The 14,197-nt window shown below is 33.9% G+C and overlaps 1 protein-coding gene across 1 annotated transcript; it reads left to right on the top strand.

The window, feature by feature from the left end:
* Positions 1 to 2,797: 2,797 nt before the first annotated feature.
* LOC142353411 (uncharacterized) lies at positions 2,798 to 13,973 on the top strand. Its single transcript, XM_075405643.1, has 4 exons — positions 2,798 to 3,277; positions 6,953 to 7,123; positions 11,006 to 11,203; positions 13,645 to 13,973. Exons 1-4 carry the CDS (start codon positions 2,875 to 2,877, stop codon positions 13,971 to 13,973), a joined length of 1,101 nt encoding a protein of 366 aa, XP_075261758.1. The 5' UTR covers positions 2,798 to 2,874.
* Positions 13,974 to 14,197: the final 224 nt, after the last annotated feature.

Here is a 14,197-nt window from a genome sequence, read left to right as displayed (position 1 = left end):
ACCGATTAGTTTAATCTTTTTGGTAATTTTTAAAGTTCAAGTTGCTCAGCTTTGGTTCGCTCAAATAAGAGCAATAACCGATTTCTTTAAGTCCTATATATAACAATATAAATAAACTAAAACGCTTGTTTCTCTATACATGCCGTAATTCAAGGCTCGAGATCAATATGCCACAGAGCTATTGGCTCCACACGTCTTCCTAAAACGAAAACAAGCCAGAAGAATAAGTATTTAGATATCAAGATTCGTAATTGACATATGGGAAACCTACTGTGACAAAAGTTTTTTGTTGTCGACAAAAATTTTCATTATTGTTTTTACAAACGTCCAAATCCGTCTCTTTTCACTCAAAAACTAAATCTAGTGTTCAAAAATTATACAATAAGTCTTGCAACAATTACACAGCAGTTACCAAACAGAATAAATCAAAAGTGTTGACTACGGGGTACCGATAAATCGTATATTATAAGTAAAAAATAGAAAGTCCGAAATGCTATCAATTAATATAAAGTTAAATCTATTAATTTGCCATTACGTCCAAACTTCACAGTAAAATCCAAATTTTTGGCATAATGAAAATTCGATTTTTAAAATTTTGTGCACGACAGATGTTGTAAGATTCCCAAAGTGAAAATAAACTTGAAACACCTTGATAAGACATGCATGATCTTGACTTCTATTGCAAAACTTGAAACATCTTGCCCAGAAGTTGAAACGCCAACATTTCATGGTCATCTTGATAAGATCTTGGTAGAATTTTATCAAGATAAACCAGGAAAACTTCCTGACAGCACTCGAAAACATCTTGACAAATCTTGATAACACTTTTTATCGTTTTTGATCGCTGCTCGATGCATCTCTTCCCCGGAAAACAAAGTCTATAAAAACGAAGGTTTATTATGGCTTTGTTTCGAGCCAGTCTCATATTCTTCTTTTCCCTAGTAAAAAAGATTCGACAAAATTTTTGATTGGCTTAAAGTGTTTCGATGAGCCTAAACTGTAAGAAATGGTCTCTTTAAAAAATCTAAAATTTTACGAATTTTTGATATTTCAGTGATTTTTTTGTTTTTCGTATATGAAGTTTGATGCTTAAATACTTTAGTTGCTTTTGTCATGTTCAAAATTTTTGGGACCTTAGTGGGGGTCTTCACGGTGGCGGATCGTTATAAGGTCTGTACTATGTACATACCGAGCTAGCATCCACTTTCAAATATTATTATACTACACAGCGCCTCAATTGTTGCTTAATAAAATAACGGGAGCATTATTTTCCGACATTTTTATTTATTCTTGCTACTTCTTGATATTTCTGGATATTTATTACTAATTCTTGATAATTCCTGCTTGATATTCTGTTTTTCTGCTAAATCTTGTTTTTGGGTGTTGAACCTTTAATTATTGATATATTTTGCCATGTAATGTTTAATTTTTCTTGGAAAACTTGCCAAGATCTTGTTTCTTGACAGCCATGCAAAGAATTTGCAAATTGATACATATCTTTGTGTTTTCTTGCCATGAAACATGGCAAGATATTGCTAAAATTTTTCATGATCCATCAAGTTGTTTATCATGTTTATCAAATTTTGTTTCATTAGGTTCGTAGTTGAATTTCGGTGAAAAACGGTCACATAGAAAAGCTTTGCTAAAATTTGGAACACAATACATCTTAGAACAAATGATAAGTCTTTGAATTTGTCATTTCGATCAAAGGAGCAAAATTTCGTAATGAAACCGATATAATTTAAATTTTCAACAAAAAATCTCAAAAAAGTATCCTAAAAATTTCTTGTTTTCAGCATACGTTGCTAAACAATTCGTTAGAAAGGTTTAAACTAAAAAGTGGAAGACTTTTCAATTATTCGAAGCAAAAACATGATATAAATAAAACTAATTTTGTTTTGACTTTTTACTGCTCAATGCCGCAAAAATGAAATCATGTTCGAATTCAAACCTGATTTATTTTGAAAAAATGCATGATTATCGGGGAATATCATTCTCTAAAAACCCTTAGTACCATACGGGTGAACTTTTACTACGTTAAAATTTTACGCTTCACTACATTGAAAAATTGTTAGGTTTTAATTTTTCTGCATTGAATCTATTCATATTTTGAGATCTGATAGTTTGTGGCCACTGTAGGTAAACTCTTGTTTCGCCATTGTTTCCAATGAGTGTCCCTGAACATGACTTAAAATGCTCAATTAATTTGGGGTAAATTACACAATCAAATTTTAAAAAATGGAGTAGTCAATTCTGGATTATTTATGCAAACCTCATGCAGGACTAGGGATACCTCAGTTATGAAATATTGTTTTGTTTGCAATATTGTATAAAAAAGGACAACGTTTGCCGTCTGGTTTCAGAATTTCCTAACAATTCGATATCTTTAAATGTGCCAATTGGTTCATAGAAACAGTTCGTAATGTGAGTATGACCATTAGAAAACAAAAAACCTCGAGACAATTTGGTCTCTCAGAGTAATTAGTAACATATTAGATTTTTCTCATTTTAATGTAGTGATTTCATCGGTACAATTTTGCTTCTGGTTTTTGCACACGTTTAAATCAATTGCTGCAATTTTCTGCAAACAAAAACAATCAAAAATACAACGATTTTTCATTTTTTTAAAAATTAATTATGACCCCACTTCTACATATATTTATTTTTTAAGAGTCAACTAACTTGTTATATGGAATAATTTTTTCATTATAATAAAAAATTAACCGCATTTTTCTATGGAATCACGTTGAATAAAATGATGTTTGACTGCTGCTTTTCCTATCATTATTAGGTGGAAAAACTCCACTTTGTTTGTAAATTCTTCCAGAAAGCTTTAACAATCAATAACACCGATTTATTTTGCAATACTCAAAAATGAAGTATTCAAATATTTTATTACTATTTACCCCTTTATCTCTTGTGTTTTTATCTTTTATAGCTTCATCAAACAATTTCCCTTTCATTTCATTGGTTTATAATTTTGCATCGATTAATCTGACAACTTTTTCATCGACCAGAAATTATACATTGCGTGATTGGAGAGTTTTTTTCACCGGGACTGGAAACTTAACAAAGATACAAACTACAAAATTTCTATCGTTAACGAATCATTCTTTGTACGAACGGAAAAAACCTTTCATTAAAAATTATGAGCAAATATTCAGAAATTATAGCTACGTGAGGAAAACTGCTTTTAGCGTGCATAAACAAATTGTTTTCTTTGCTGGTCTGGAGGGAAGTGGGCACACGTTTCTTAAAGTCTGGGCACTTCCGAAAAGTGCGGATTCATTTGGCTTCTAATTATACCCGTATCTTTTAGGAAGATTTAGGAAAAACACTGTTACGCAACTTTACCAGGGTGGAACTGACAGTAAAAAGGCTTTATTTTTTTCTGCTTCTTACCCAGTGTACTCACCATATTTCTCATGGATTTTTTTTCTGACCTAGACCGCATTACATGGCTTATGTCCAAAAAACCGAGTTTATCTGCTCAAAGTAAGCTTGTGAGGAAACTAAATACACTAGGCAAATTTAGTTCAACTTTGCTTAAAATTACCCCTTTCCCATGGAATCAGTACCTAATTACCCAGGTATAGGTACAGACATATGAAAAGACAATGCTCGATCAAAATGAACTGCGAGAACACCCTACTCGACTCATTTGAGCTATGAATATAATTTATCTGAACTTTAAGACATGCTGTACTCTAACTTGACTCAGATCTTTCACAAAACACTTTGACTGGGCCCACAATTTTCACAAAACTTTTAGCTTGACCCAAAATTTTACAAAAGACTTTAACTCGACCCAAAATGAGGATGGACTTTAGCTTAACCTAATATTCGCAAAAAAAAACAGTGCAGCTAAGGTCTTTTTATGGATCCAAGTCGAATATACACGTAGTCAACGTGTATGCTCCCTCATCCTTTACAATTTTGAAGAACCAAAAATCAGAAACCTCCAAAACCTGCATTGTTTTTAAAATAAGAATTCGTAATTTTGAACGGGAAAACAAACTGAGTAACCCCACTATTTTGGCATGGCTAAGGGGAGTAGAACCATTGCACCTCGGCTACCCGGTTTCCTTCAATCAACTTATAAGGTCATATATTCCAGCTGCCATAGCTGCTTTATCTTAAATTTCTTAAGTCTTTTGGCAGTCTCCCAACTATTTTTACATTTGGATTGCTCTTGTGCAAAGCTGTTTAGTCTTGCTTCAGAAGCAAAAAAAAATGAATTCTAAAAAAAGGTCCACGAAAAGACCTTAACTTGTCTCTAGTTGGTTTTGAAAAGACCTTAGCTGGGCCCATGAAAAATTTTGCTGGACCGTGTAATTATAGTCAATATTGGCCCCCACCTGCAGCTAGAAATGGTTACCAAAATGAAAAAAGCCTAATTGATTATTAATTTCATAAATTTTTCGCTCAATAGTAATTGTGGATTAAGAAGACAATTATCCATAGCACTGCTCACCAGAACAATTAGGTCTTTGAATTTGCTCTCAAAAAACCAATAATCAAATTCGGGAAATGAAGTTTGAGGCTATCTAAAGCTCAAATTGGTTTTATTTCAACAAAATGCAAAATTTGATGAATTTTGACTTTTTGAACTTTGGCCACGTAATGCAGATGTGCACAATTAATCTTAACAACGTTACTAAGTAATTCTTACGTTAAGTACGAACTTTTGGAACTATAGCATTAGATTTTGATTTATTCTACTATAAGTGAAAATTATCCACAAAGAATGACAAAGCCAAAATTTTTCACTGTTTTTCAAAGCACAGCATGTCATCAATGATGTTTTTCTGGAAGCGCTCCTGGACATTCTAGGTGTGATGTAACAGCATCAACTCTGAAGAAAACGATGTAGCAGTTAGTAATAAGAATCAAAGAAAAAATTGCAGGATCTTATCAGAATTTTATTGTCTTATATGTACTTAATTGTCTTATATGTACTTTTTAAAACTTTGTGTCTTAAAATTATCATGATATGGTGGCTGAGGTCGTTCATCCATGGCATATACATACGAGAAGCAGTGTGTTTTCCTTTATATCGTAAAATTTCCATAGAGGCGGCAACGATAAAAATTTCAACAAATGCTCGTTAGAAAATATGTCTCCATCATATATTAAGATCGCAAGGCAGACTATAATTTCTGAGAGAAGTGATTATAATTGCCTTCGTAACATAAGGTTTGGTCCAAATTTTTTCAAATTTTACCAACCACTCCTCTTTTAGAAGTTGATTGATATTTCTAGACGCTACTAAAATTCTGTGGTCAGTAATATTGAACACTTTTAGCAATTTTCAGTTCATAAGTAATTTTTTTTGAAGCAAAAACGTTCAAATTTTTAAATAACACAATTTTAATATTTCATTTCGAGCTATTGGATTTGAAAAATGTTTCAAATTTATCCATCCTTTTCAGTTTTTTTTTAAATTTCCTTGCATAGTTTATAGGAAAAAAATTTAATTCCGTTGTTTGGCACTATTACACACAAGTGGCAAAGATTTCGCTTCCAATTCCCTTTTAAGATCTCTCTCCAAAACATTCAGATATCAAAAAATTGTGGCAAACTGCAACCACTAAATTTTGTAAACTTGCCCGTTTCGATATTTTCCCCGATGTGCAAACTCAATGCATAATACTGCGTTGCTGTTTTTTACACAGGTCAGGCATTTTTTTTAAAAATGAAAAACTGTTCTGGGATACACTCGTTTTCTGAAACTGTAAATCTTTTCGCAATATCTTTTTTTCTTGTTTTGCGATAAATTAGCTAACAACTGATCAAAAAAGATGTTAAAATTAAAGAAGAGTAGCTTTTTGGCATTTTTAATAAATTTCAACGGCACCGACTCATTTAAACACAAGTAGTCTTGAAATAATTTTTGTTCTCATCAAATCAAACTTCCAAATTCATAGTTTCATTTTTTTTTCAATTTATGAATCCCATCAATGAATTTGATCTTGTTTGAAGTTATTTCTATACATTGATATCATTGAGAGATATATAGAAGAGTCGCAAATTCATCAATCAATTTAAAATGTGTCGTTTGTTTTTCAAAATTAAAACAAAACATTTTTTGTACCCCCATTGCTTGAATAGCTTCAATAGGGTTTTTAATTGATTTTGTTGTCATAACTGAGTCACAAGTGCTTTGCGAGGATGGGATTTTTGTTTCCAGCTGTTTCTGCTATTTCTTTTGTTTTACTTTACATAACTTATCGATTAATACCCATTTCGTTTCTTATACAAAGTGCTGCTCCCCTTTTCTATCCATAGCGTGGATTTCGAAAACGCTAAAAAATTTTTTATCTTAATTCGTCTCGGGGGTGGGATTATTTTTTTAGAGGGAGCACCATTAGATCCTCAATTTGTATCGCGTGTTCAAAGCCCCTTTCTCTCAATTCAGATTTTATTTGAACTGTTTAAAAATTTACTAAATTTAAGGCTTGAAGTTGACTGCTTTTTTCGTCATATACACATATTCCGGGCGAAATTTTAAAAAAGTTGACTTTTGAAAGTTCTAATAAAATTTGTAATTCTTTTTTTGTTTATAGAAAATTACAATTTCGATTTCCGGTCACAAAAAAATTGCAAATTAATTTTTGCATTTACAAGTATTTGCATATCACTTTTTAAGTTTATAAATTTTTTGAAAATCAATACAAATTTTTGCAATTATTATGCATTATATACAAATTTATTAAATATTTTTTGCAAATAATATATTTTTTGATGACTTGGGAAGTTTCAAAAAATTTAAAACAATAAAATTAGTCCAACATTGAAATACAGAGCCCCTCTACTTCCCTAATATTCCCCTAACATTACATTTTGAAGACCATTTGAAAGAGTACGACACCATTTTGTAACCAGAATACTTGTGACGACGGGAAAGCAGGCTGTAATTCAATGAAGCCAAATGAATGAGCTTGATTTGAAGTTTGTGATGATAACCCAACATTTTGCTACTCGGAGACGAACTACACAATAAACGTCGCTACCTGTGGTCCGCAGAGAGAAAGACTACTGGAACCAGAAAGATTCGAACTGTTTCGGAAAATTGTTCACGATTATAAAGCAAGAGTGTTCTTTCTAAACGCCTGCTGCGGTCGTAAGTCTATTGAACTGGTTAAAGGGGCCTTTCCCATTATAGCCCCCTATTGTTGGTCTTATAACTTATACCCCTTGCCAACCCCCCACCCAATAACCCCAACACCATACCACCACCAATAACGGTAATTTTAACAAAATGGGGCGGGCTATAATATATTACTACCTGGAAGTTGATCGAAGAGCAACATTAACCGCCGAATCAGTCTATAGACAATTTTATGGGTGACAAGTATACTTTAATCATGTCACAATTTACACTGGCTGATCTTACTTTTTGAGTAAATTTTACTGAATGAAAAACAAAATGATCAGTTTATCTGGCGCCAACAAGGTTCGCTTTATAAGCGATTCGAACTTCCTTGTGATTACTTGTAACTTTCATTTTGCATAGCAAGTCGTAACAACTAAGCTGAATGGCTTTGCAGTAATTGCCTACAAAGTAGCTTACGTAAAAAGAGTGCGTATAATACTATAATAAATTCCAATTATAATAAAAAGCGCTCAAGATATTCATCGAAACTACCCTCTCAAAAAGGTCAGTCTAGTTTCAGCAATTTATGTTGTGATCCAGTTGCGAAGATTGGTTTTTTGTCAGGAGATAAACATAGTTCGATCGAAGGAAATCACCGTTTGAAATAAGAACAAAATTAATGTTTTCTGTTTTTTAACGTTTTAGTCACGTGGAAAAACCGGATGTATGTGGCAGAGATTATCAGCGCTGAATCAGTATAATGACATTCCGTTTTGTTTTTTGGTGGCCAGTACTCAGTTCGTGTCCCAATTTAGAATGGCTAGTCTTCTTTCTTGAGTAAAAATTCTTGCATGGAAAACAATATGTTCAGCTAAACTCCCGCCAACAGGGTTTGCCTTAGATGCTATTCAAAATTCCGCGTGGATACTTGCAACAATGATATTGCATAGCAAACCTTCACCACTAAGTTCAAAGGTCTTTGTAGTGATTATCTACAAAATAACCTATTAATAAAAAAAATGAGACTGTATGCTCTTCAGATATTAATTCAGGCGCATGAGTATTGCTCAGAATATACGGGATACTTTTCGCCCGGGTAAACTCTATGAACTCATATAAACATGAAAGAAGCTTTATATAAAAGAATTAGAATATTCCGGAGATGCAAAGTTTAAGAAATGAATTTACTCTTAAAATGTTCTGGTGAAGCGCTAAAATGACGGGTCGCAACTCGAGGAGCGAATTCAACTCAAAGCACTCAGATTGACCATCATAAACGAAAACTACCATTAAATCCAATGAATGAAACAGCAATATAAAAGGGGTCTCGAATTCTCCTCACAAATCACTGTTGCAGTAAGTGGATTTCTTTCTGTTCCTTTTCGTTTCGATTGATTGTCAGAAAGTTCATTCGCATTGCAAACGTATTGTTGACAATCATAACTGTAGAACTCGGTTGCTCGTCGCTGTTTTTCCAGTATATAATGATGGAGTTACAGTTGTTCGTTTGAAACAGATGTGGTATTACGTCGATTGCCATTTGATGTGGTTTTGATGGTTTTCTAACGTACATAGGTTTGGAGATGTTTGAGTTTGTAGAATTGACTACAAAACATTTGTCAGCGTGTAGATGCCTTACTTTCGTCTCTGCTCTAAAACTCTTCTTCATTTTTTAATATGCTGACGTATTTTTTTTCAGTTGGTTTTTATATAGGGGAGAGGACTTCTTTGCGCATATATTTGTATTGCGCTCAGCTTTGGTTTCGAATTTTGATATTTTGCTGTCGCGAACTGTTATCACGGGAACGCTTGGTTATATAATTCGTGGATTCGGTAATTCGTGGGTGATTTATGCGACACAACAGATTCTGGATCCAGTGTTTCGTACAAGCAATGAAGATTGTGCTTGGACCTAATTGTCAATTTACTTGACAGTTACAAATCTAGTCATCTCTATGCGGGGGATAGGATTCGTTAATTTTGGATGGGGTATGAATGGACAAACGGAATGAATCATATTTCCATTGTTTGTTCTTCCAGCGTTTCATTGCGCTTGACGAGTAAGCTCCTCCAACTAAATTTTACTTCTTTTTGCCGTCACCCATCCGTTGTCTTCCAAAAAGTCTGCCAAGGGAACCGTATCTTTGTCTAAATCGTAATTCAATTGTTTTTCATTTTTTAAATTTGTACATTTAGGTTTTGTGCGTGTATTACTAGGTGGTGTGTTGGGTGGTCTACCGAAATGCGCTCGGAAAAGTGATACGCTTGTTGTTTTTTTTATTACAGATGATGCGTAATTGATATACTATTGATTTAACTAATAGTTTTAATGAAAATGTGTCGGGTTTTCTACCAAATGCATCCTAAATTTTTTTTAATTGTCTGTATTACTTTTTTAACTGGACCTAAGGCCCAATGGTCATTTGCTGGTGCAGTGATTACAATGATATTTACACCAACATTAGTGCTTTTGCAGAAAGTTTTAATATAATTCTTATTATTTATCTTGCTTGATCTGAACGTATGTTTTCTTAGAAATTTAAAACTTTGGACTGTCTGCCTTTTCAAATTCTTCTACTGTTGGATATTTATGAAATCTGTCAATAAATGCTAAAAAATTTATATCTCAATTTTTCTCATTTGTAATGGGGTTGCCGAAATCTATTTGAAATTCTTCATTTAGCTCCGGACATCATTCGTTTGGTTTCAAGTGTAACGCTGGTATTACAAATTTATGATTCTTACCTAAGTCATTGCAGGGTTTGCGTTTTCAAATTCAAGAAATGCACGTTTTTTGGTTGCTAATTGCGCCTTGTGATACTCCGTGTACAGGAGGGAAGTATTCGCATTGCATTTGTAGCCGAAATGCAATCCTATTGGATTTTTACCACGACTTCATTTTTTAGCATCAGTGAAATTACTGTTTTCTCTATTCGGAATCATTCTCACTGTCAACACACTTACTTATTATCTGCTTGGAAACAAAAAGAGTTTCCACTCGTTTAAAGTTGAGGCTCTAACAAAAGACGCTAGAAAGTGAACTGAATTTTATAGTAAGGTTAAGGAAAATCTTATTTACAGTTGAAAAGTGGATTGTGTAAAAACATGGCTACCACTCTAGACTGGAGGTAAGTCTAATAAGATTAAATAATAAATAGTTCATCCTCGCTAAAGTCACTATTACAATCTGGTACAGATTCCTATCTGTATCAAAGAGATGAAAAAGAGAACAAATACAGAATATATATGCTTATGGTGGTTAAAAAACCCAAACATCCATTTGATTGTTGCTGTACGTTTTAAAAATTATTTTATCAAAAAATTAAGAGTAAAAATTTAAAAGCTCGCTGGAAATTGTTGCACGTCTAAACAAAAACTTTCTAGCCCAACAAAAACTTTTTATCGCCGTTTTTTGGCTTTCTTTAAAGTGGGTTTTGAATAAAGCCCGCTATTTTTCTCCGCTCTTCAGCTTTTTTTTGAGCAACTTGGTCAAAACACTGTTTTTTTGTGTTTATTTTTTCAAGTCGTGAATTTCATAGAAAGAAATATATATGGTACTTTACTAATCATGGAAAAAAATAGATTTTATGGGAAATTTAAGGCCCGTTCTGTGGTTGGTAAGTACCTTATATGGTTCGTTACATGGCAACTCGAAGCAACTCACTTCGAGGGGGATTTTTTTTTGAAGTTTTATTTCGCAGAAAATGCCCCACTATTATTAACAGGTAACTTTCCACGGCGCGTTATAGAAATTACAACTAAATTATAAAGTTATCCAACGTATTTCTATAATTAATTATTATTTTATGAATTGTGAAGTTAACTTTTACATCAACTAGGTCAGACTTTTAATTGTTCTGATGATTGTGTTCTGAGAAAATTATACAGATTGGGAATTACTTTGTTTAGATCCCAAGAACATGGACACGATGCAATCTTATCCAAACTGCAGAAACATCAACAAGATCTTCATCCCAGATTTGGTCCAGTTAGCTGAGATACTGGAAAGCTGGAATTTGGACTTCAGAGTGGTTTTACTGGATCGAAATGTTGAGTCGGTTCTTGCTTCTTCTATTGGCCGGCGAGCATTCGGGAAAAATTTTATCGGGTTGTTTTCTTTCCCCTTTTAATTTGAATCTCAACCATCGTTTCAGTCGATATTATTTTAGGGCATTTTTCAAAAGACAAATTTAAAAAATGGCTGATTTTCTTTAAATCATTCGAAGAGTTGTACTTCTTTCTTTTTTCCATTTTTTGTTATATAAAAGCGCGCAAACATAGTGTGTTTAATTATTACAGAAAATTATGGATTGTCGTCAAAATTTGGGAATAATGATAATTCTTTTTATATTATCCGCCTTCTAAAAATATACAAAAAGATTTGTCTTTGAATAAAAAATGAGCATCTTTGAGGAAAGCCGGCGCTGATTAAAATCGACATAGGAAGAGTAATTTTTAATCAGTTTTTGTCATTTTCGTCAGCTTCGTCTGTAAGTTTTTTGGCGATAGTATTGTTACTAGGAGCGTGAACCATTTTAGCTGTCTGCCTAGATCAACGTCAATCGATAACTCGTTCGTTCGAAAATAAAAAAGAACCCGTCGAATTCTTCAAAAAAGGGGTGGATTTTTTTGCCTAATATGAATTGGAAAAAAACGTTGGAAATAAATAGAAAAAAACAGGAAAAAATAACTCCCGGACCCTAGTGTCAGAGTATATCAGTACTGACCCCAATAGTAAATCGATAATTCAGCACTGATTCATTGTAAATGATGGATACTTAGTTCGCCAACTATGCGCAGTATGAGCCCAGAATCCATTTTATTCTGAAAAAAGACTTCGGATGATGTTTTAAGTTTTACGAAGTGTTCAGAGAAATTTCCGAAGAAACACGAAATTTTTGAATAAACATTAACATTCTTTGGTTGAGCATGAAGATGCTATTTTAAACCAAACAACGCAAACTTTTATTCCGCTCCAAATCTAAACTATTCAATTCCGCAGTACGTGCTGGGGGGGGGGGGGGGGCTGGGGGGGGGCTGGATTGCTGGGCGCTGGATCCTATCCGCCCAGCGATCCAGCCCGACGATCCAGCCGCAAGGGATGCAGCCGCTCAGCCTTACACACATCCACCCACCCAGCCTTGAACCCTCCCTCCAGCCGCCCAGCTTTCTACAACTCCAATCTTCCACCCAGACCCCCCGCCAGTACGTATTGCAGTATTGGATGGAAGAATTCAGTCAGGGTACTTTTTCTGTGACCAGGGTGGAGTACCTGCGACCTGTACCGATACAGCCGCGGCTATAACGGACACTATAACTTTAAGAAAAAGTTATCACACCTCAGAAAGTGAGGAAAAAGTTCATTGCTGTTTCCATAGCGAACTGTAAACGTGCAAGTGTGCATTGAGTGGGCTGAACCAGTTCATAGATTCTGAGGAGATGAAGGGCGACACTTTTCCCCTTCATTCTGAAGTGTGAGAATTTTTTCCAGGCAAAGCAGTGTCCTCTTCAGGGGTTCAGCAGGCTGCAGGTAGCCAACTGACGTCAGAGACAACTCAACTATTGACTTAAATGGCTTCAACTGAATTCAAAAAGATACAAATTTCTAAAAAAAACTGGCTCCAAAAACTATCTAAAACTGCATTTTTTTGCGCTTTTGCGTAATGAATGATCCTTTCACTGAGCAAATATCTGTGATAATTTTTTTAACATGGCCTAATTTTTTTTAAATAAGCATAGAAAAGTGTAATTTTCATGCAAAACAGACAAAATTTAGGCTAAAAAATATTCTGTCCAGAGTGTTATCAGAAAATCAATCCGTTATGTTAAGACTGATCTCAGAATAAAACCTTTATGTCCAGATTAAGCTCAGAATTTTACATTGAATTTTACCATGAATTGTCTATGAAGTGTCTTGAATAGAAGTATTTGTGCACTAATAATAATAAAAAAGTACTATGATTCAGTACTGAAGTTTTATGGGACTCAAGTCCGGGCTGTAGTAATTTAAAATTATGATAAAAAATTATGAAAGAGCAGATTCTGTGCTTTGCATTCAGCAGGTTTTGCGCTGTTAGTGGAAAAATCTATTCTTAGGCTAAGTTATAGCTGCAAGGGTAATAATCATTGCAGAGCGGATAACTTATTCAGCTTAGTAAGTCATGGAAAATGTTCATGGAATATGTTCATTTGTCCTTCATATTTGATGGACATATGGCCACATATAAGAATATTTTGGCGCCTACATTTAACGGGTACCTCATGAAAAACTACAAATGAAATTTTTTGCAACATCAATTGATCAATTTGGGTAATAGATCAACACCTTTGTGAAATAAGTATTTTTGCTCATTTCCACGCTCCTTGAGTAATGAAATGGACCAAAAATTGATCAAAAATGATAACGGTCAAAAACAGAGTGACATAAGCAGTTTTCTACACGTTGGACCTGACGGCTAATTTTGCACACTTCTCAAAATTTTATCTTAGAAAAGCCGAATTTAGCAAAAATAAGGAAAAGAGGAAAGCAGGCAACGAAAATGTTACAGAAGAGTGTAAATATGCGCTATTCTCACTGCGGGCTCTGGTCACCCAGATCAAAAATTTGGACCCCAGATTTTTAGCAGGAGCCATCACAATTGAACGAAGTCGCGAGGAGAATATAAATTCTATTCAAAAGAATTTTGGGGAAAATCTCGGATTCTCTGATCAAATGGTCAGCGATCTGATGATTAGATTTGGCAGAAAGTTTCCAGAGTTTATCGAAAGTCCGAACGACAATCAGACTGATTATGAAAACATTCTTGTTGAATTGTATGAGGTATATTATGAGTATAGAAAAATATTTGACAAAGTTTTTGAAATGAAAATGATTTGAGTAATTATATGAATATATATACTTCAATGAGTATACTGTAGTGAATATACTATATTGAATATATACTACAAGAAGTCTAATATGTCCTAATCTACAGAGACTACGAATAATGGATTGTTCGGCGGATACAAAAAGCTCCAAACTTGGTCAAAATGACTGAATCTAGGCATAATTTTTTGAAAATTTATCCGGATGGTTTGTTTTAGATCTATCCAAGGAAATTT

The sequence above is a fragment of the Convolutriloba macropyga genome, chromosome 14 (genome assembly GCF_964194025.1).
Source record: "Convolutriloba macropyga chromosome 14, txConMacr16.3, whole genome shotgun sequence".
In the NCBI taxonomy this organism is placed as follows: Eukaryota; Metazoa; Xenacoelomorpha; order Acoela; family Convolutidae; genus Convolutriloba; species Convolutriloba macropyga.
The sequence above is the reverse complement of the archived record's forward strand: the minus strand, read 5'-3'. Positions and strand labels throughout refer to the sequence as shown.

Coding starts and splice junctions, on each gene's coding strand:
- LOC142353411 (XM_075405643.1), top strand. CDS start 2,875: ATGAAGTATTCAAATATTTTATTACTATTTACCCCTTTATCTCTTGTG. Junction 7,124..11,005: donor TCTAAACGCCTGCTGCGGTC/GTAAGTCTATTG, acceptor TACTTTGTTTAG/ATCCCAAGAACATGGACACG. Junction 11,204..13,644: donor ATTCGGGAAAAATTTTATCG/GGTTGTTTTCTT, acceptor AAAATGTTACAG/AAGAGTGTAAATATGCGCTA.